General features: G+C 37.8%; 1 protein-coding gene across 3 annotated transcripts in view; it reads left to right on the top strand.

Annotated features, from left to right (window-relative positions):
* Positions 1 to 24,704, top strand: part of LOC117377810 (filamin-B) — a 76,711-nt gene that overhangs the window by 1,830 nt on the left and 50,177 nt on the right. For all 3 annotated transcript variants that reach the window (XM_033974311.2, XM_055225076.1, XM_033974312.2), the window contains exons 2-4: positions 22,266 to 22,372; positions 22,943 to 23,078; positions 23,394 to 23,491. In XM_033974311.2, coding sequence (XP_033830202.1) covers positions 22,266 to 22,372; positions 22,943 to 23,078; positions 23,394 to 23,491 — 341 coding nt within the window. The remainder of the gene's footprint in view (positions 1 to 22,265; positions 22,373 to 22,942; positions 23,079 to 23,393; positions 23,492 to 24,704) is intronic.

Genomic DNA, 24,704 nt, shown 5'->3' on the forward strand with positions numbered 1-24,704 from the left:
TACCTTGAAAAGAACTATACAAGTGTTGTTGTTGTTCTTCTTCTTCTTATTATTACAGTAGGACATTAAACGCATCTATCACGCTATTATTCAATTACTGGTCAAAATTACAGCATTCTAACTCCCTACATCTAACTTGTAACTTGGCCTTGTGAGGTCACCTTCCAGTCACCATGGAGATAAATAAATGCCAGACTGTGGAACATTCCAGGCAAAGCACTTCAAAGAACTTCTCTATGGAGGCAAGGAAGTGGCTTACACTACCAGAAAAGTTATACGGTGAACCTCCACTTCTGGGTACCGTATACATTTTAAAATGAAACAAACACAAAAATAAAAATAATAACCGATACATGATGAAATCATTCCTTCTCATTTTAAGTGTTTTTGTGGCAGGTTGCCAAAAAGTTATTTGCTTGATTTTACTATTTTTAATGGGCATACTTTGGCTTCAGTAAATTAAGTTGTGGTGTGACTTCTATAATAACTTTTTTTTTTTTTTGCCAAATCAACACCTCTAAATCCAATGCACTGTGAAGTGACTGCCTACAAAGCTCTATTCAAATGAATGCATCACCACAGACACGCAGCACCCATAGCCCATCATTATTTTGTTCCCTGAATGCCTCGTGATGCCTTTGAGTCCCAAGGTTCATGTTTGAGCAGTGAGTGAGTGCGTAGGTGAGTGAGTGCATACCTGTTTGGAGCAGAGCCAGAGACATGGGCTGGGTCTGAACTCTGTATTACCAAAAGGATCACACAAGAGGTACAGGAAACAGCAAAGGGAGGGTCAGTGTGTGGAAAAGTATTGATTTAGCAAAAGGTTTAAGTACATTTATACAGCAATATGTCATTTGAGTGGTATTATGTGTCAGTTGAGCGCTGTACCTTTTACTGTCTTTTAAAAAAAAAAAAAGAAAAACAGAACTAGTTCATTTTAAACGGTTTATAGTGGTCCAAAGTTATTCCTCACTTACCTTATGCATTCTGAGCATCCTAATTATTCAGAGTTTATAAGCTCTTTTCACAAACTTTCAGAGACGAGAGCGGAGTTTTGCCATCACGTTAACATTGGCTCGCATGCTAGTGTGCACTTCCTGATTATCAGACAATAAAACACTTTATAATTAGATGGAGACAGTACACCAGACTTATTTTGATCTCAAGTGTTGCTTATACAATATATCTGTACTGGAGCAAGGCACATTTTGTTTGGAAAAAAATGAGGTAGTGTCTTTAATTGCATGTTAGATATTGAGTTAATCCTTGTTAACACCAGGGTTTCCAGTTTTTGTCCCATTATAATACTTTTTTTAACCTTTCATTTGTCCAGGTAGGCACAGAGACCAAGGTAGCATCTTTCACATAGACTATTTACACTATAATTGAGTGAAAGAGCCACTTAAAACGGGTCCTCTCATCTGAAACAATGTATTTTTCAGTCCTGCTTTGGTCCTGCTGAGTTCTCTTCGATTACTGACCCTGTAATCAAGTTTCACTCTTTATCTGTATTTATTATCAGGGCTAAGTTTGCTTACATGTCCAAGTTCATTATAATAAGATATTATGATGTAATTGGTTATCAATATGGTGGTTTCAATTTTGTGATTTTCTTCTCTCACAACTTTTTGCATTGTCAATTAGATTTATCTTAAATGGCCCATATTGTGCTATGTTCTTATCTATGTTATAATATTGTTTCCTCAACACAAGCATACCTGGATTTGTTTTGTTTCATTCACAAATGATTAACACACAAATCCTGCATATTTAGGCTGAGTTCTTCTCTCAAACTGAAAAGTCTGTTATATGTTGTGATGTCATGTGGCAACACAGTAAGTGCTCCACTGTGTTTTTAAACTCCATAAACCTTGTCTAGAATCATTTGCATGATTTCAACCCTGGATTTGCCAATTGAATGGACTAATAATTGCGGATTACTCAAACATGTGTGAATGAAACAAAACACAACATTTATGTTACAACATTTTAACGTGGCCTGAAGCTCATAAGAATTGATTTTGTGTAATATAGGACCTTTTAAAATGTTTCTCCATATTTGTTCAAGAAATTCCTTAGGTTGACCCTGCTTGACCTCACCTGTACCTGTTTTTCAGATAAACTGGACGATAGCAAAACAAGTGGAGTCGCCACATTTAAGCCCCGCCCACTCCACTGTTAACAAAGCACTGATCTTTACTGACACAGACTGACCGTAGCTTCCTGTTTGTCTCCCACTTTAGGAAAAAAAAAGATTGGTTAAAGATTCATTGTGTAACCTTTCTGATGGGGGTAGGCCGCCTGCTTGTCTCCATGGAGATGTCATTGCCTTGCCTGAAATGCTCCACAGTATTAATTTTATCATCTTTCATTTATTCAGCTATGGCATTTTTATTGCAAAAAACCTTGAATAACATGTGTTCTTACTGTAAGTGGGGTCACCTCTCCACACATCTGACCCGTAAGCTGTGTGGCCTGTTGTGGCGTCAACTGCTTTCATTGAAACAAGCTGGTGGCGGAAAAATTACAGAATACACCTTTAATTACCAATGTCAGAAAATGCAGTACCCAATTTGTCCCCAATTAATTTTACTTCTTTGTTCTCCATAAAAATACATTCTCAGGTTTAGTTTCTCTTTTAGTTCTGGCTTTGTAGCTTAGTCCTGTTAATTCAGTTCAAGTTTGGCAAACTTAAATGTATACACACCAAATAACCAGAATACTTTTGTTATCTATTTTGACCAAAACCCCAGACAGGAAAAGGAAGGAAGAATAGTTGAAGATATGCATTTAAGTAGCTTTTAAATGAGACGAGCGTAATGGCTACTATGAACACAGAGGTGCAGAAGCTAGAGAATTTTGCCCAGTGACCAGAGCATTGGTGGTTCAGTTCTCACTTTTCTCCTACACATTCTGGTGTTGTGTCTTTGGGGATGGCACTTCTCGAGCAACCCAAGGTCTACCCTGTATTCATGATTTACAGTAGTTCACAATGCACAGCTTAAAGGTGCAATATGTAACTTTTCTGGTAGAGGGTTCGTCAGCTACTTGTTTCCATAGAGATGATATTACTTTGCCTAGAATTCTCAGTGTCTATACAGCATTGCACTCAAACACAAAACATTAAAAACATTCATTCTTACTGTAAGGCAGGGTCACCTCTCCGTTGACATTGGATGTAACTTGGCTTGGCTGCATCACCTTGTCTCCATGGAGATGGGTTTAACCCTTTAAGGTCTGAGCACATTATAGACCTGTATAGCTCGCCTAGACTAGACTATTCTTTTTTAGCCTTAAGAATTATGTTAAAGGAAATATCAGCATGTACTGCATTTTTTCCACACAACTACCACAACTGACTGGGAAATCCCCACGGCACTTGCGCTCTGATTCGTCATCTTCGAGGGACATCGTAAGCAGATTACCGTAATGACCGTAATGAAGTATTTAGATGCTTTGAGATGCCATTTGAATTTACATGATTGCACAATTGTTTGCGAAGTTATGGTAATGGAAAATCCACAACCGCGCTCTGTCGGCGACGATAACATCAGTCACAATAGGGTTAATGTGATACTGTGAAACTTCCCAGGTAAAGCAATGACATCTCCATGGAGAAAAGTCACATAATGCACTTTTAAACACCTCCAGGAGCATTAAAATTTAAGTCTGAAATATGAACTGATACAAGCATCAGCTGCATTTCAGAACATGTTTGTTGCTGTCTAAACTACAGCGTTAGCAGCTTTTACACAGAATAAGACACCATGGACATAGGAATATCTAATTTGCAACTGAGGACATTATATTACCCAAATAACTGCAGTTTTGTCTAACATTCATGCATTTAAATGGTACATTGTGAGTGGTTTGTAGAGAGCAGAGGACTGTCTCAGTGAAACTTCACATTAACAAAAGGAGCTTTGACTCAAATGTAATGAATCTGGATCAGGTTCCTCCTCCACTCTCTGCAGTACTGGCCATTCTTTCAAATAGACCTGGTTTAGTTATGTTGTAGACCTGGTTTAGAACTGGTTTAAACCTGGTTAAGTTCTGGTTTAGTCCCAGTTTAGTTTTATTAAAAAGGATTTAAGATCTTTCTATCATTATATAATGCTGTTTCCTCATCAGAAACATGCCTAAAGCAGTTTTATATGTCATTCATGCGTGTTTGAGTATTTTAGTGATCTCTCCCTCCTCAATCCCTTTTTGCATTTAGTTGTAAGATTCTGTCCAAAGCTCAGCCCACAAGCCTACTTCACCCACGCTCCCACATGACAATTTTCCATAAATATATAAAAACATGATACAAAGCTGTACACAGCAACTTGACAAGCCTGATGCCATATGCAGTAGTTTCCTTAGCGGCATACACACTGATTGTAAAGTGAGGGCTCTCCTGGAGTGGGAGTGATTTAACATTATAAGCAAAGAGAACTAGAATATCTCCATGGAGACAAGCAGGTGACTAAAGCATGATTTAAAGTTACACTAAGTCCTAATTTACTTCCTGTGCGGATCTGATTTGGTCTTGGTTTAAACCCAAAGATTAACCCAGTCCTGGGTTAATCCTGGTTCACTTTTGGTTGAGACCTGGTTTATTCCCTCCTGTTTAGCCTTTCAGATGGCACGTTTGAGTTGGAAGAACGCTGTACTGTAGTTAAAAAAAAAAAAGAAAAAAAAATACTTGTCTATGCAATCCATTTATTGAGTGAAAATGTCAAAAATAATGCTAACTTGCAGCTTTGTTGAATAATGGTAGTGCCACACACTTGAACATTAATTGACTATACCTTTAAACCCTTTTCTGGGCCACTCCCTGAGCGCCCTCTAATGTAATGAGTCCACGAGCCTTGGTGTTTGGTTTAAACATGCATTACTACTGTGAGCAGGTTCGCCTCTCCACAGATCTGACCTTTAATTTGGCCTGGAAATGTCACCTGCTTTTCTCCAAAGAGATGATAGACAAGCTTAAGGCTATATTGTGTACAATTCTAGGCAAAGCATTTACATCTCCATGATGACTAGCAGATGGCGGACCCTCAACCAGCAAAGTTACATAGTGTACCTTTAATATATTGCAGTAAAACTACATTGATGCAGCCCATGTAAAACAGATAGATGGATGTGACTATCTCTCCGTATCCCTCAGGGTTTGTGGTTCAGGGAGGAGGGTGTAATTTGGGCGGTCCATGATAATGACTCTGGTTTTGCTCCTGGAGTCTGGTTCTGACTAAGCCTCCTCAGCCCACTGTCAAATCCAAACTAAACCAGGGCCAAAACCACCAGAAAAAAGTGAATAAAAAAAGGTTATATTTCCAGGAGCATGTGAAAGTAGCACTGTCATGATGACACATTTGGAAGCACGATAATCCCAGTCAACAATTTCTCAAAATATACACTATTATTAAAAGGCATAAAATGAAACAAATAAACAGCAGAATTAACCAATAATTAGTATTAGACTTTACTTATTCAACCTTTATACAGCTCAAATCTTACTGTATTACATAAGAAATGGGAAAACAAACTCCCAGTATGGCAAAGAAAATGTATAAATGATAAAGAGAACACAATATATTTTGGTGCTCTGTAACTCACTGAACGAAGTCGATATAGTAATTATTGTGACAGGCCTATGTGAAAGTGCACAGAACAAACTGTCTAAATTTAAGGTGGGAGAAATGTCACTAATGAATATTATTAAAATTGTAGTTTTAGAAATGAGCAAAAAATGGAATATCGAGCATTGTCTATATCACTTAAAAGTTGTTCCATAAAGGCTGAGATGTAGCTGATATCTGAACCTTTTTATCAATTAAGGGAAGTGTTTATTGTACATAATGTAACTTTTGTGGTGTAGGGACCATCACCTGCTTGTCACTATGGTGATGTTATTGTTTTTCCTGGAATGTTCCACTGTATGGCATTAAACTTGGTTATCTTTCTCTATGGAGATTAGTAAGTGACTCCACCAGGCCACCAAGTTACAAGTCAGATCTGTGGAGAGGTATCACTTCTGATAGGAGAATGCATGTTTTTCAGAGTATTGTTTTAGCAACATTACACTTGTACTTGAATTCATGCAGTAATAGATTATTTCATTGCTATACTGTGGAACATGCTGAAGAAGAAAAAGGTGACAAACCCTTCCATCACCAGAAAAGTTGCACAGAGCCTTTACCTCTACTTTATACAGATTTTGATCTTGTTGTGACTGGTGAGTTGTTTGTAGTGGAAAGGATTCGAGTGAGAGGAGTTCGAACCCACTTCAAAGTGAATGAGCGCAGAGGACAGAGATGGATGGGGCTGCTGCGCTGGTGGACCACATCAGTAGACCCCACCTCCCTCTCCCTGTCTGTCTCTCACTCTCTCCCTCTCTCTCCCTCTCTCTCTCTCAACCAACACTCACACTCTGTCTCTTTCTGTCTCTCTCTTTCTTCCTCCCTCCCTCACTCTCCCTCCTCCTTTTGCTTTCACCTCGTTCTCCCTGTCTTTTGATCTCTCCTCTTTCTCTCACTCTCTCTTTTGCTCCCCCTCTCTTTTGCCCCCCCCCTCCAGATGTGCGGCGTGTGTGATGTCATACGTCTCATGCTCTGCAGATGTTTGATGACAGATGTGTTATCGGCCTCTGCTTCTTCGGCTTCAGTGGTTTGGTGGAGACAAATCGATGGATAAATTTAGCAGACTTTTGTTTTATGCTTTTCTGAAAATATTTGGAACAGGTCTAGCATGTACACGCATAGCAGAGCGTTTCTTACTAGTAGTAGATTTATATACTCATATCAGAGGCATTTTCCTACAATTAACTTGGCATCCACTACTTGCAAGCCTCAGTGAAGAATGAATGAATGGAGTGAGTACTTAGAAGTAACCATTTGGACAATTTTTAGAATCTCTATCAATGTACATTTTAAAATGCTGCATTTGTGATTTGAGTATCTACTGTAAAGACTCTTTTCACAGTGCACATTTTAAACTCGCCCAGAAGCATTAGCATTTGAAAAGAACAAGTACATTTCAGAAAATGTCTGAAGTCTGAACTATAGGTGAGATGGATCAAAAAATGTATATTGCAGTGGTTGCTTAGGAGATATGCAAAAATGGAATATCGAGGGTATTGTCTAGAATTAAAATGTAAGGGAAAAAAAAAAAGCTGCATAAAGCTGTATAAAGTGATTTGCCCTTCTGAGGTTCTTTTTATGGTCCGTTCATGCTTTGTGCTAGACTTGATTTATTATTTTTTTATTTACATGCTCATTATCACCTGATTCTGATGTACTGTTAATAAATTGGCTGAATATCTTTATCAATAAATATTGGTTTAATATCTTATTATTGGGATTATTGATATTATCTAACTAGCAGGTTTTATACAGACATTTCCTTTGGAGATGAATATATGGTTCTCTGCCAACTGTGAGTTTGAACTTCAGAGTTAAAGGGCCTATATTACACAATTTTTTGATCTGTTACAATGAGTTTTGCTTTGTTTCATTTGCACTTGGTTAACACACAAACCCTGCATACTGATGATGTCATGTGGCAATATAGTAAGTGTATGTTTTTGAGGTAACCGCATTATCACGTGGCTTAAAGCTTCCCAAGAGTCAATTTTGTGTAATACAGTACTAGTACCTTTACAGTGGAGTGAACTGGAGCATGATGTGTTCCTCTTCTGTTATTTACTCCACATACCCTTAAATTACCCCCATTTTGTTTTATGGCCCTGTACTTACCACTACTACCCCTTTGAACAACTATAACACTTACACTATCCACTGAAACACAACCTACACAGCCAATATTCCATTCCTGCTTTCTTGAGGACAAAGGGATTAGAGATTTGCAATGCGATTTTCCATAGCCAAATATATATGTGTGTTTTTTGCTTTTGAGAGCTTTTTTGCATTCCAAATATATAATATCTAGTTGTAAATTGGTAATCACTATGCAGTCCTAATTTCTCATCAGTCTGAAGTCCTGGCTTAGTCCTGGCTTAGTCCTGGCTTAGTCCTGGCTTAGTCCTGGCTTAGTCCTGGCTTAGTCCTGGCTTAGTCCTGGCTTAGTCCTGGCTAGAGGTAAGATCAGGCCTAAAAAATCCAGCCCGACCCGACCCAGGCCCGTGGGTATTAAAGCCCGACCCAGCCCGAGCCTGACCAATTAACTTGATTTGCAGGCCCGAGCCTGAAGCAAACCCGAAATTTCATATTTTATTTGTGAGGATAAATAAAAAAAATAAAGAACCAAACAAAGTTAAACATGCGTAAAAATAAGCCTACTAATAAAAAACCTTCGCCACTAACTACTGAAAATGGTCTAAGGTCCTGACAGCAAAAGTCCACGCACTTGTCTGTGATGGCCTGCTTAGCGTGAAGAGGTACAGTCTTTGGGACAAATGATAATATAGATGTTTGACGATCATCACTTTTGCCAGTACAGCTGTTTAAATGCCTGCTCAGCGTCGAGGTGCCAGTCTTTTTGCTCGCGTATGAAAGCAACGCACCACATTGACTACATTCAGCGAAGCCAACGCAAGTTTCTGTAGCATTTTCAACAATCAATTTGAAGCATTTCCACACCTCACTCTTGCCGGTGCGTGTTTGCCTTTTCAGTTCCCCTGTCTTTAGTTTATCCTTTACTTCTTGCTGCTCCATATCAGGGATACCAGGTCAAAATAGATGCGGACTTGCGGAGGGGAAGATTATTAAGAGGGCGACGTTCACGTGCGCAGAGTATGCTCTGGCTCTGCGGCTCTGGCTCTGCGGCTCCTGTTTAGTAGTTAAATAGCAATTACCTTACAGCGCCTTCTCTGTTTTATCCAAATTATTAGTATTCCTAAATTTAGTATCCACACATTGTTTTAGTATACATTTTTATAAACATATATTTATTTTTAAAAAGTCAGCTAGAGAGAAGCCCGGCCCGACCCGGGTCGGGTCGGGCTCGGACTCGGGCTTGGGCTTAACATCTTACCTGTAGTCCTGGCTTAGTCCAGTCCTGGTCTAGAACTTCTTTCTCATACACACACCCTTTCCCTCTCTCTCTCCTTCAGGCTTAATTCATTCTTGATGATGTAATGCCGTTGGTGTCTGATGATGTCATTCACCTGAGGCCCATTTTCTCGCTCTGAGCTCAGGCTCCACCCCTTTTCGCCTGATCACTTCCTGTTTACATGTATCTCAGTTTACCGTGACCTCAGTGCTGCGCACTCGACTGCTAACCACTAACAGCTAACAGACACTGGGTTAAATGGAGCGGAGGAAAGTTTAGCAGGAACACAATCCGTCTAGTGTGGATTGTCTGGTCCAGGAAGGATGTAGTCCCTCAAAATGCCTGTATAGACGTAGTTCTTGAAAAAATAATTTCAATCTCAATTGTTTTTTACTTGGTTAAATAAATATAAAATTAAATGGAGATGTAATATATAATATACTACAATACAATATAATACAATATAATATAATGGATTCTCATGAGAAAAAAAATGGTAAATGTTGAATATTGAATGTGATCATTTGTATCACTGCCTATTAGGACTGCAACAATTAATTGGAATAATTACTAGTCGACTGTTTAAATAATTGTATTGTAATCGTTGTCTGCACTAAACGCATGCCAACAGATGTACCACCTGTAATTAGATTGGCCAACCTGAACAAAGGCCTGGTGAGGGCGGAGGTGCCAGGTGAGGGGAGGGTGGAGGTTCCAGGTGAGGCGAAAGTGGACGGGAGGGTGGAGGTGCCTGTTGGGGGGAGAGTGGAGGGTGGAGGAGTACCTATAGGTCCTTCTATATCACAACATAAATCTGCATATTGACAATAGTAATTTTACTTTCCCTCTCTTTCCATTAAAGGTACTGAGTAACTTTTCTTATGGAGGGTCACCTACCTGCTTGTCTCCATGGAGATGTTATTGCTTTGCCAAGAATGTTACCACAGTATCTATTTCCCATTTATTTCAGTTAGATATTTTCATTGCTCAAAATACTTTGAAAAACATGCATGTTTACTCTGAGTGGGCTCAGTGGACTTCTCGAAAGATCTGATCTTTAATTTGACCTGGTGGAACTCCTATTTGTCTCCATGCAAATAGATGCATTTAATTTCATATTGTAGAACATTCCATGCTCTTCATAGAGAACCTTAGAATATTATTGAGTATTGGATTTGTTTGTATATGGGATGGGCAATATATTGGCAAAAACATGTCTGTTTTTAAGTTTAGTTTTAGTTTTTTTGTTTTTATAAAGGCAAAAGAAAAATTTTATTCTGACAACTTGACAAAGGTTTTAGATTGAAAACGTGTCGCTACTCATCCAAGCAGCTTCTTCAGTTCTGGTCAGATTACTGGTGGACACTGCCTTATATTTATCTGAAGGCAGGAGATAACTACGCTGAAACTAGCACACCTGTTTGCGTACAGTTTCTGTTTGTTAGTGCAGTTCAATAGACCTAGCTAAGTCGTTCAATAGACCTGAAGATCAAATCTTATCGTAGAATAGAAAAATAACAAAATGTTCTCCACTAGTCCAAAGAAAAAATCTCCACGATAAATATTGACCCGCAAAAACTATTGTTCCATCTAACATATATTGAATGATAACTCGATATAGCAATTTTCGTGACAGGCCTACATGGATCATACCTGGACGACTGAGAGATTACACAGGCATCTTTTTTATGATTACAATGACAATGTTCAAGCACTATTTTGACAATCCATCACAAATGTGCTAAACAGTGCCTTGTTGAGTTTGGTGATAAGTGGTTAATATGCGTTTGAGCTGTCGAAATCTCACTCTGAAAGATTACACTGAAACCCTTTTTTTGTATCACAATTTTTTACAGTTTTTAAGATATATTGAAAAGTGAATACCGCTAAATTAGAATATCAAGTATATATTCCACCTCTTTGGATCAATTCAACCATTACCAAACTATAGATTAAATCAAAATTACTTATTTTTGCTTCTATTTTTACCTACAGTTGTAAAGACTTCACCTCAATTAAACCAAACAGAAGCTCATAATGTTGTGATGTCATTTAAAGACTAGTCATTTAATCCTTGACAGAAGTTTGCAAGTAAGCGTATGACCTCAGCATCATAAACACTACTGGAAGCATTTTCAGCTTGAACATTTCAGGGGCAACGTCACCTGTGTCTTTGGGATTCCCATGGTTATTATGTTTTGATGGAGCCTCTCATTCACCAGATTATAAGGGTTGAGTCAGACGTTGAAGGCGGTAGTTACTTGGGATGGGACAAAATATCAGTCACAAGATCTTGCAAGATAAAATTGCCACAAGATTGAGCACACATGTGGAAAATGATCTTGCAGCGCTTCCCACAAGTTATTACTAAGACTGTGGGGAGATAAGCAATCCATATGTGATTTTATTTTTATTTTTTTTAAATAACATTTTTGGAATATAAATGACACACAGTACCTCTACTGATTAAAAAACCAAACAAACAAAAAAATAAAAACACTGATTACAGATTAAATATAGTTACTGGTACATGTTTATAACAAAAATAAAAATACCATACATTTGTAATGCCTCTCAAACCTCTTCACTAGTCATTATTCATCATCGTGCTTTTCATATCATGACTTCAGCTCCTGGTTTAATTTGTACACCGGTGCAGTTTACAGTTTAAGTGTTGCTCATAGGTGAGTCAGATCTGTGTGACTGCAGTCTGCCTCAGGGCTGTTCTGTTTTCTCACACACGCGCACATGCGCACACAGGGCTGGGCACCAAAACTCTGTTCCAAGTAGGCCCCGACCAAAAGTACCGGCACAGAAAAAGGTTAGTTTGGTGCCAACTTTCGGTTTCTTTGCTTTAAATGGCTGCGTCAATGAGCCAATAAATACACCGCAATGGTTTATTTATCAGCAGTGCAGGTACTCACCCATAATCACTGCACTCTGCACAAGCAAATGGCATAAACTGCACTCATGGTTTAACATATGTCTACATGTGTCCAAACAATGCACAGTGTGTCATCTTTTTGGTAAAACAGAAGAAACAAGAACAGTAGTAACATCTCCCTTTGAAACACATCAAATCTCCATTATGGGGCCTCTACAGTGTTTCAAAGTCAAACTGTTGTGCCTAATAATAAATCCACATCCAGTCACCATCTGCAGTGTCCATGTAAAGTGGAAGCCAAACAGATAATATGAAAACGAAATGATATGAACGAAAACCCCTCGGTCAGGGAAGGCATAATTCCCAAATAAATGCAGTGTAGTAAATATCCAGTGTGGAGCAAGCATCTGAGCAAAGATGCAGCCAAATGAGTATGCACAAAGAGCATGTGCTCCACAAAAAAAAAAATATAGGCACCAAAAAAAAGGATAATTCAGAAACCAATATTCATATGCAGGTGTGGTTAAGGTGCTACAGGTATTGAAAAAAAATCTAACAGTACCCAGCTCTACACCCCCCCCCCCCCCCCCCCCCCCACACACACACACACACACACAGACAATGATTGTGAACTAGATGGGTGTAAGGGCTTCTACTGTAGTGACCTCATGACTCCTCTAGTCTCAGTGGTTATTAAATCTCGTTATAGAAATCAAAATCAAGAAAAATCATATATATCTATTATCCCAAAGCGTGACATGGAGCTCTTAGACAATGAAATAAAAAACACCATCCAAATTGATTTAGTGTATGGTCAGGACACTGAGCAGGCTCACAGCACTCTTAAAAATGCTATTGTTCAAATTCTTTCTAAATTTACAAAAACACTGCCACGAGAATTTAAAAGTAAAAAAACTTTACCTTGGCTCAGTGAGCGGGTGTGGCTTTTAAGGAACGAGATGCTGCCTTAAAAAAGTATCTCAAGTCAAGGCTGACCACGGATCAGCTGATTTTTAAAAGTCTTAGAAACAAAGTTATAGGGCAGCTGAGAAGGGCAAAAGCTGACTTTTTCTTAGAAATAATAAAACAGGCTAAAGGCAACAGCAAAATGCTATGGAAGTGTATTGATAAACTTTCGGGGAAAGAGCGGACTGGAAATGCACCTATTGAACTTAATATAAACTCATACAACAGCCGAGCACTCTTACCTGAAGGACAAGAAACTATAAAGGACAATCTCACTGTAGCAGATATGTTCAATGACTATTTTATCACTTCCATCTCAGAACTGTGTAACCCATCGAACACAGAGCAACCTGCGACATCACTTGCTGGCTCTGTCGGAATTGTGGCATGTGGCCACAGAGGAGGACCACTTTCCACTCAGGTGGACGTTATGAATTTTTGTGTTGTGAGTAAAGACAAAGTCATTAACATAATTTCATCACTTTCAAACTCCAGAGCAAAAGACTCTTGGGGACTTGACACGCTTTTCTTAAAGAAGCATAAGACTATTTTGGCAGCACCAATTATGCACATAATTAATCAGTCGTTACGTGAATGTGTGTTTCCAGACTCCTTTAAAACAGCTATTGTAACACCTATTTTTAAATCAGGAAATCGTATGAATATCAAGAATTATAGACCTATTAGTGTGCTTCCTGTGGTCTCCAAAGTCATAGAAAAAATTGTTGCAGAACAACTTTTTGACCACCTCGACTACAGAAATATGTTGCATCCAATGCAATTTGGTTTCCGGTCAAAACACTCCACGGATACAGTTGCTCTTCAGCTTGTACATCAACGACCTACCTTCTATTTGTGACGATGTAGAAATCGTGATGTACGCTGACGACACAGTATTCCTTACACACGGTCCCGACGCAAATTCTGTCGCAGCTAAGCTATCTGTGGCAATGGTAAAAGCAATAGAGTGGTTTAACAAATCTTTCCTTACTCTGAATACTGAAAAAACTGTTACAATGTACTTCTCAAACAGTCAAAGTGTATGTCCAAATATTTATGTGAATAGTTGCATGATTAAAAATGTCAAGGAAGTTAAATACCTGGGAATCATATTAGACCCTACCCTTAATTTTAAAAAAACATATTGAAAAGGTTTGTAATGTCTTGAAATTCAACATCGCTAATTTCCAACACATTAGAAGCTCATTATCATTAGAAGCAGCAAAATCTTATCTCAATGCTATGATTATATCTCACGTTTTGTATTGTATTTCCTCATGGTCTCAAGCCAAAATAACAGTACTAAATCGTCTTAGATCATTGCATAATCAGGCGTTGAAAATCCTCGATAAAAAGCCCAGACGTTACCATCATTGCTACATATTGGACAAATTTAAAATATTAAGCTTTGACAACTTGATCAGGTACTCTGATATTCGCCTGGTACATAAAATCTTGCATGACGCTGCCCCACCCCCACTAAAGACCTATGTACAGCCTCGCTCTCAACTAACAAGTAGAGTGTTAAGGTCCGTGTCTGTGTGTACACTGTGTGTGTGTGTGTGTGTAATGTTCCTACAAGAAAGTCCGCTTTCTCTCAGTCTGCCTTCTCTTTTAAAGCCATTAAGGAATGGAACGGGCTTCCAGAAAATCTTAAGAACATAGCAGATAATCACAGCTTTTCAGGGGCTGTCAAAAACTGGCTTCTTGACCATCAGTCCTGCCCACACTAATTATACCAGACAGGTATTCGGCCATCAGATGTTACCCTCGTGGGTACTATCTGATGGCCACTAGATTACCAAATTATGAGTGTTATAGTACTGTCTTAGTGTCATATTACTGTCTTGTTTACATTTACAATACCAATAAGGTACAGAGCTATCAGATGCTACCCTCGTGGGTATCATCTGATAGCGGCTACACCGTATTTATTCTGATATCTGTTGCATATGTCTCGCACTTTAATAACTTGTAGTTTGCACTATGTATTGAAAATTTTGCACACTTGTACATTGTCTTTTGTATTGCACTTTTCATATGTGAATTGTTTTTTTTGGTTTTTTTTTATGTTTGTGACACCAAGGACTACAGATGGAAATTAGCATTTTGCTAAATCTGGTGCAGCCATCTTTGCACACTGTCCATCAAATAAATAAAATAAAATAAATTAATAAATATCTTATTCAGAGGGTAGTGACTCCAGCTGTTCTTCTATGTAGAGATGCACTGATCCGATACTGATATATGAGGGGCAATACTGAAAAATTAGCTGACTCAGACATCAGCTTCCATATATTGGTTCAGCCATTGTCCTGGTTGGACATATAAAATGATGTAATAAGACTATTTACTAATCGCAGTTGGCTCAGAAAATCTCACAATGTTTGAATCTTCATTTACAGAGTGTTCTGCAGTTATTTGAGGGATAAATAAATAACAGCTATATACACATTTGGATCCGTTTTGTCTTATTTTTGGCAATAAATGCTGTTTCCAGTCTGCACTGGTATCGATTGATATCTGTATTGGCAGATAGTCAAAGCTATGGAACTTGGTATCTGAACTGAAAAGGCTGCATCGATACCTTTCTACGTTCTCATCTACTTAATTGATTCAGTACAAGATTAAAATTATTTCTCTAATCAATTTCAAAAATGTGTTAAAGGCACCATATGTGGCCGCACACTTACCATTTTCAATAAGACTCTAGAATATGAACTGAACCTGGGTTGCAGTGCCTTAACCTGCAGAATGAGGCCACATACAACTTTATATAAACAGGCCATTATTTATATATATATATATATATATATATATATATATATATATATATATATGGTCATGTTTTACAAAATTTAAAATCAAAGTCTTACACACTTGTCCTCACATTTGACCCATTCAATCAGTAGCAGTGGCATCTAGATCAACTGTGCGTTTCAAACTGCCTGATTTGATGTATTAAGTAATGCTGCAGCCGGCAGTGGTGAAGTTGTGTAATATTTAGGTGTGTTTGTGATAACAAAAGAATTCACTTTGTCAACAGCAGATCTGTTACTGGGACAGAGGAGCAGATAACGCCAACCAACCCAACCCTGCAGTATGTCAGAGATTTATTAGGGCTCTGACTGAATCATGATCAAAGTAGTTGGTTGTAATTATTTGCTTGAGGCTTTTTTAATCAACTGGTCTACTGTGCCAAAATGCAAGTTGTTCAGAGTTTTGGGGAATATATTGCAAATTTGTGTATATCTTAAATACAAGCTCAAGTGGTTTATGAAAAAAAAAATTACCTCTGGTTTAAAGGCCCTGTACTTGATTTTTTTTTTTTCCATGTATTTTTAAAATGTGTCTTGATGCAGTACAGATACTGTACTGGATAAGCAGCTCTTGAGGTCAAAATAAGTCTGCTGCGTTCATCTGTGCATTATCCTATAATCAGGAAGCACATGTTAGCATAGCAGATGTTAGCTTTAGTGTGACAGTGACAAAACTCTGCTCTGGTCTCTGAAAGTTGTGAAAATCACTTATACTCATCCTGGTGAATAATTAGGATGCTCGGAATGCTTAAGGTAGCGAGGAATAACTTTAGACCACTAAAAGTGCTTAAAATGAACTAGTTCTATTTTCAATTTTTTGAGACCATATAAATAAGATACAATGCCTTTGTAAGATGAGGTTTAATAGAGATTTTAAAAAGAGATTATTACTAAAATGAGGCGGAGTTGTATTGAGAGTTGAAACGGTACTTGAAAAGGTAAAGGCTAGCTTGGAGTGACTGTGCAGTGGCAGTCAGCTGTAGCCAATGTTTTTAGTGAAGAAAAAGAGTTATGTGCATTGTCCGTGCAGGAATGTGATAGACTGGCCATACACTGCTCCTGTCTGCTCCTGATGTCTAATGTAGTGTTATCATGATACAAAAGGTTTTGGTCATATTTCAGTATTTATGTCAATTCTTCTGAACGTGTTGAACGTGAGCTATGAACAGGATCCTTTGATCAAAACATAAATCGCATTTCTAATCACAGTCACAATGCTTGTCTGAAAAATACAATAAGATCCCCAAATCATTCAGGTCTAATATTTAATGAATAACTCAAGTACAAATCATTCTATGCACATTGGCATAGCACGTCTGTGGACTGTTTTGGATATTGTTACTGTTGTCAAAATTCTTCACACAGAACTATTATCGAACAGCTTTTGTTTTTGTTGCATTCTTGATTTGGCCACACCTTGGCTATAATGTGCATTAAGTTTAAGTTCCTCTTGCTTGAACAGTATTTTGCCCTGTTTCCCACTCAGGCTTTTAGTCAGATTCATTCAGTTAATCAAATTTAAACTAAGTAAATTTAAGTGAAGGCTGTATACCTCTTGTTTCAGTAATATTTGAGTGTGTTGCTCTTCACAAACTTGACGAGTGGATTTGGGAGGCACACCAGCAGATAGTGCAGAGAAAAAAAAATCTTCTGGATCATTCACAAAACAATTCTAATATAGTTGTTTAAACGTATTCATAAAATGATTGATACTTTGCAGCTGGTGTCATCAACATTCCCTGGGGGTGTGATGCTAACTGAAGTCACTACTCTGTCAGAAGCTGTGCCAGACTTTAATCTGAGCTTTTTACTGGGTTTTTACTGTTAAACAAGTCTCTCACACATAAAATTACAGTCAAATTAGCTAGCATTGACCAATGGACTCTATACATGATTATTATTTGACAAATAAAATTATAAGAAAATGACTTTATTTTGTTGAAATAGTGTTTAAAGAAAAAAAAATGTGTTTATCAGAAAAATGTCTCTTAAGTGTAAATTGAGCCTAAGTTTTAGATGGGATTGCCCTTGTGTGATGTCATCTATATATTTTTTAGAACTCTATAAAATAGAACTCTCTACTTCCTGTAATTTTCAACATAATTTTCAACTTTTCTTTGCAAACTTCTTCTTGACTGGTGTAAAACTATAGTTTATATGTATAACAGGTATTATCCCACCAACTTAAGTCAAAATGTCTCTTTGCCTCCTCTCTCCGTATGTTGTATTGTTTAGTGTTTCCATAGCAGCAGAAAGAATACCACAGGTAACAATGGAACAGATCAGCTTTGAACCAGAAGTGAAATAAAGAGGACTGCAGAGGAGGAGGTGGAGGGTTTTGACTCCAGGCAGGGACCACTCATAGAGGGTTGGCGTTAGACTCCAGGCAGGAACAGCTCACAGAGGAAAAGGGTTAGACTCCAGGCAGGAACAGCTCAGATGACTCAGTGTCTCAGCCCGACTCCTGTATCTGAGTAGTCTGGGAATATTTAAATGTTTTCTATGTTTGATTACTGTTGTCACAATAATAAACCCTACGGGTAGTGTGATCTCACGTGGAGTGATACAGTTATTTTTCAGCTGGTTCAGTGATTGAGAAAACCATACATCTGCTTAGAATTTGTTGAACAGATTTCATTGGACGATAAAAGAAGATGCAGACAAGAATCATGGTTAATTCTTCTGTAGAACTCAAGTTTGGTTGAATCCTGGTTCAGTCCTGTTCTGGTTAGAGTTATCAAAAAACATTAGTTGATTGATATTAAAAGTAGTTTCAAATCTAGACACTAATTTGAACAAAATTTAAAAAAAAAAATGCATTGTGGTGTTTAAAAATAGAAATTAAAATTTAGTGAAAGCACAGTTTAGCCAGTTTTGGTTTGGCCACAGCTTAGCCCCGGCTCCCTCCTGGCTCCCTCCTGGCTCCCTCCTGGCTCCCTCCTGGCTCCCTCCTGGCTCCCTCCTGGCTCCCTCCTGGCTCCCTCCTGGCTCCCTCCTGGCTCCCTCCTGGCTCCCTCCTGGCTCCCTCCTGGCTCCGTCCTGGCTCAGTCCTGGCTCAGTCCTGGCTCAGTCCTGGCTCAGTCCTGGCTCAGTCCTGGCTCAGTCCTGGCTCAGTCCTGGCTCAGTCCTGGCTCAGTCCTGGCTCAGTCCTGGCTCAGTCCTGGCTCAGTCCTGGCTCAGTCCTGGCTCAGTCCTGGCTCAGTCCTGGCTCAGTCCTGGCTCAGTCCTGGCTCAGTCCTGGCTCAGTCCTGGATCATTAAACATGCCTGGACCTGGCTGTAGGTGGAGCAGAGCCGCACCCAAAGTGACTTCTTGTTAAACAGTTGAAACACGCAGCACTTCATTCAACACTCTGCAATTTACCCACTTAAACCACCAGCCCTCTGCCTGTATCCCACACACAGAGCGCAAACGTAATTATATTTGTTTGATAACTTCACCTCAACATTTCAGTAGTTTAGGCCTCCATCTTGGAGGGCTGGACAGTGTACTAAAACTTTTATCATGATATAAAAGAGAAATTTGTGTTAATGGTGTAGTTGAAGCTAAGGCAGTTTAAAGGTGCATTCATAATGTTTGTTCTTGTTTTGGACTTTTTAAAGGAATTGACGGCCTATTAAGATTGTGATTGTACATTTCATAAGCATGACCTAACTGTGTCCCCAGATATGAAGTAAACATGTTCAAATCAAATATAGCTTTTACAGATAACAATTGTAATGCTGAATTATTTTTAATTACTAAACCTTTGGACATGATGGCCAAGTTTATTATAATTTGGTGTTTTGGTTCTAGACTTGATTATCCAATCCTTTCTTCTCCCTCTCTCCCCCCTCCCCCTCTCCTGCCCCCTCCTCTCTCTCCCTGTCTTATCCCTCCCTCCACCTTCTCCCTCTCCACCTGTACCTTTCTTCACTTTATCTTCACAGCTCATTTACCTTTTTAACGCTCTGTGTTTCTGTTGTTGTTTAAACATTTCTTTCGTCTCTTTCATCTTCCCCGCTCCTCAAACATCCTGTCACTAAATAACACCGCCCCCGGAAAGACTACCACTCCCACAATGCACCTGGAATCTAGCAGTCTAAACTACATTATACAGTACAACACTTCGAATTCTAGTGTTTGATAGTCGTGTAATTTGCTGTGTAAATAAAGTCTATTATTCACTTATTTGCGAGAACACATTGAAACCGCAAGATTTTGAGAAAGTAATATTACACATAGGCAAAGGTGCTTATAGAGAAAGGCATATATTTTACTGGACTTGTAATGTGGGTTGAGTAAAATTTTTATTTTTTTCAGCACATGAACTAATGCAAGATTGATCAGTTTAACTTCTCCATGGTAACAAGTATGTGGTGGGCCAATAGAAAAAGTGACATACTACACTTACTACACTTACTTACTACTACTTTGTTGTTTGATTTGACTTGCGATTAATCTTGCCGCCCTTATTATTAGCACTTTTTCTTATCATTAAATGGTATTGTATCTTTAACACTGAAATGGCCTTTGACCTTCAGGGTACAATGGTTTCCACAGAGACGGTGGTGGCACAAACGCTTGAGGGAATCTACACTTCAACCACTCCCTCATCTCTGAATATGTTACATAAGCTGTAGGCCCATTCATGCGGAGAGGTGGTCTGTTACTTTCATAACAGGGCTGCAAGATTAATAGCATTCAAATCGAAATAGCAATTTAAATGGACACAAATAGCAAATTGCAAACGTACATTTTTTTAAGTAACATAATTTCCTTTTAAACAACACAAACAAAAAATACCCTGTTTTATAGTGTTGTCACAAAAAACAAATTCAAACTCTATTTTGGAATAAGCTCTGTATGCGATACCTATGCCAATACCATGATGATGATAATAATTTTTAAAAAAACACACTTTCTTTAGACATTAGAATGTGATTTTCAACATTAAATCATAGTACTTTATTTTATATTACCATGTCTTATATCTGTAAGTTGTCAGTCATCCAGTAGATTCCATATGGTCCACTGGTGTTTATATGATTTTATACTTGTTCTGATACAGCTCAAGATCATTCTAAAGCTGATTTTTGATACTTTTGCCAATCCTACTGTCTTATTCTTTGGACTGTAGGCCTTCAAGTCATTTAGTCGATTAATCGGTGGATGGTATCTTAGTCGACCAAGATTTGTATGGGACAACAGCAGAAAGGAGAAATTAGTGTGTGTGTGTTAGAGTGCATTACGCTATTTATGGGTAAAAAGGAAGATTAAACTCATGATTCACAAGTTTAACCCTGTCTTTATATAAATACATTGTTTCCAAGTATTGCAAAAATAGTTGCTTTTGACTGAACTCCTGCACAGTTGTGTGTTGTGAGTGAGACTACAACTCTCCAGACTTCAGTTTGTGAAATGTTTTGGGGTAAATAGTGTCACTGTGTTCTTTCATCAAAAGGCTGTTATTTGGAGGTGGATTAAAATGAAAAGCAGATTAAAATGAGAGGAATGTGGCGTTTGAAGCAGAGATGGTACTGAACTCACCGTTTACTCGCTGCTTGGGAGTTTGCAAAAAAAAAAAAAATCTGATTACATTTTAGCCTTTGAGCAGTATTGCAATTGTGATTAGAAACTGCTGTATTTAGTAAAAATCTGTGCTCATTTTAAACACGTAAACGTGCATCTGGTAGACTCAGATACAATATGTCACTTTTCGGGTTTACCACCTGCTTGTGTCCTGAGAGATGTTATTGGAATGTTCCACTGTTTGACATTATCTCCATGGAGACAAGCAGGTGACAGAGACCCCCCCCAACTTGGATGATCTTTCTAAACATCAATGACCATAAGACTGTTATTTTTATATATGTATATGTATGTATATATATGTGTATATATGTATATGTATGTATATATATGTGTATATATGTATATGTATGTATATATGTGTATATATGTATATGTATGTATATATATGTGTATATATGTATATGTATGTATATATATGTGTATATATGTATATGTATGTATATATATGTGTATATATGTATATGTATGTATATATATGTGTATATATGTATATGTATGTATATGTATGTGTATATATTTATATGTATGTGTATATATGTGTATATATGTATATGTATGTGTATATATGTATATGTATCTATGTATGTATGTATGTATCTATATATGTATGTATGTGTGTGTATGTATATATATATATATAATTTGAAAGTTTATATATATAACTATATAATCTGAAAATTTATATATATAACTATATAATCTGAAAATTTATATATATAACTATATAATCTGAAAATTTATATATATAACTATATAATCTGAAAATTTATATATATATAAATCTGAAAGTTTATATATATATATATATATATATATATATATATATATATATATATATATATATATAAATAATCTGAAAGTTTATAAACTACAAAGTTTAAAAACATTTTCCCAAATTGCAAGTTTTGATTTAGTTTAAGTCTTGGACTGAAAATTAATATTTTGGGCAAAAAAGACAAATGTGAAATTTACCTCTAGTTTTGTTAGATGGCATTGTTTCCTCATTTGTGTTTTTTTTTCTGTTTCAGACTCAAAGGCCATTGTGGATGGGAACCTGAAGCTGATCCTGGGTTTGGTCTGGACCCTGATCCTGCACTACTCCATTTCTATGCCCGTGTGGGAGGGAGAGGAGGAGGTCTGTGCTCTCAGACAAATTATTGCATTTTATTTTAAGGTGCACTGTACAACTTTTCTGGTGGAGGGCATGGCACCTGCTTGTCCCCATGGAGATGTTATTGGTTTGCTTAGAACAGGGGTCTCCAACCTTTTTCCGCCAGTGACCTATTTTTATAAAGCGAAAATAGCAGAGAGCTACTCCTTTTAGGTGTTGCACGAAATTGAGCCAATATAAATGTAACATCTATAACTTTAGATGGGGTTATATTTAGATACTTAAAAACATAAACCATAAATCAATATATCAAAACGATGCATTTAAATGAGACGTTTACTCCGATAACAGAAGTGTGACTCATCACATTTAAATCAGAGTAATATGTATAACTCCTTAATCCTTCAGAGAGCTACTTGGAATGGTGTTGGTGTGAGAGTTACTGGTAGGTCACGACTACAGGTTGGAGACCCCTGACTTGGAATGTTCCCCAGTATAGCATTAATCTTGTACATCTCTTCTGAGATAAGCAGGTCACACTACCAGGTCAGGTTAATCCTCATCATTATAAACTACTGTTTGTGTTTTATTCAGTCTGAGTCCAAGACACCGAAGCAGCGTCTTTTGGGCTGGATTCAGAACAAAGTGCCGGACCTGCCCATCACCAACTTCAGCCAGGACTGGAGAGACGGCAAGGCTCTGGGAGCTCTGGTCGACAGCTGTGCTCCAGGTAACCTCCACATATGTGTAAAATATACTGAGAAATGTATTATTGGTAGGGCTCTACTGTATAAACCTGGTAATGATCTTAGAATGCTACAAATATGTTCTGAAATAAATATATTCTTGTTTTAGTTTAGCAGGTCATGTTTCAGTCCTCCAAAACATGTTTGTAGTGTGACTTAATTGTGATTTTAAAAAATAATAAATTCAATTGTAGAAATTGTTAAATGAAATTGCTCTAACTGTTTTGAACTAATGATATAGTATTTTATTACTTTCATTATTATAACTCTCCCAATTTGACCTGTGTCCTCCATTTCAGGCCTGTGTCCGGACTGGGAGACCTGGGACTGTGTGAAACCAGTGGAGAATGCCACAGAGGCCATGCAGCTGGCTGACGACTGGCTTGGCATCCCCCAGGTCTGTGCCACTAAATGCTAACTTATACTTCATAAGAAGAAAAGGCCAGTTCATATGTCATTAGAAGGAAGAACTTTGTTCTTACACCCAGAGTAAGAACAAGAACAAACTTCTTACGAGCTCAGACATTTCATACTTCATCAGACGTTCTGCTGCAGGAACCATTCTGTGCCCCTCCCCCACAACTTTTGCTATGATCTTACTATGGAGATTATGAACATTATGGGGCAGCACAGTAAAAACATGCAACATGTTCATCACAATGGATGAAATTGTCATTTTTGTATTTCAATTTCACAAAAAAGAAATGGATTTACAAGTAGCCATGCCCACTTTCGAAAATCCAACCAATCACAGTGTAGATGTCAAGCAGCTCTGTAAGACAAAATTTTTGGTCAGAATTTTACATGTAACAATGCAGAGATAAGAGCAGGACTCAGAGGACAATGTCATAACTAGAGATACTTTTAAGTGTTTTGCTCTGAGAGGGAAAAGGCAGAGGCAACCCCACACACTGAGAAGCAGTTATAGTGAATCACATTCTAACACAAAACCAAATATGTGACTGAACAATGTGTGTTAAGAATGCATAGGTACAACCAGGAAAAAGGAAAAGCTCCCCTCAGTAATTTGTAGCTTTTACTTAAAGGTCAAACGTCATAGCTCAGAGTTTCCTGTGTTTGCTGCACAGGAAGTTGGGAATTGCAGTTTATTTCCTTATATTTCAAACTCACATCTACGTTGATGGTCATTTAGACTACTCTATTTCCATTTAACCAAGCAAAGGTCTGATGTGTCAATAATAACATGGCCTGAGACCTGAGATGTTATTTATTCTGCTTGTTCATTGTCATTACAACATTACTTTACGTTACAAACAACAAAGACCGTAAGGCAGCACATGCAAATTTGCTTCTAAATGGCATGTCTCGTATATGGAGGGTATGTACATTTTTTATTTCATATTTTCTATGACCCCCATGGATCATTATGTTATAATTTGAACATTTAAAAAAACAATATTGCTCTAAAAGGATTTAATAAAAGAAGTCTGTGCCCAATGGAAGCCAATGTCGCTGTAAGCATCATTACAACAAAGTCAGCATCTCCGATGGATAACTGCACGTCGCGCCAATGAGTAGTGGATTCTTTTTCATTTGTACTAAAATTACACTGTGGTGCTGCCAAATCCTACATTTATCACCAATTAAGA

This window comes from Periophthalmus magnuspinnatus, chromosome 10 (assembly GCF_009829125.3).
Source record: "Periophthalmus magnuspinnatus isolate fPerMag1 chromosome 10, fPerMag1.2.pri, whole genome shotgun sequence".
In the NCBI taxonomy this organism is placed as follows: domain Eukaryota; kingdom Metazoa; phylum Chordata; class Actinopteri; order Gobiiformes; family Gobiidae; genus Periophthalmus; species Periophthalmus magnuspinnatus.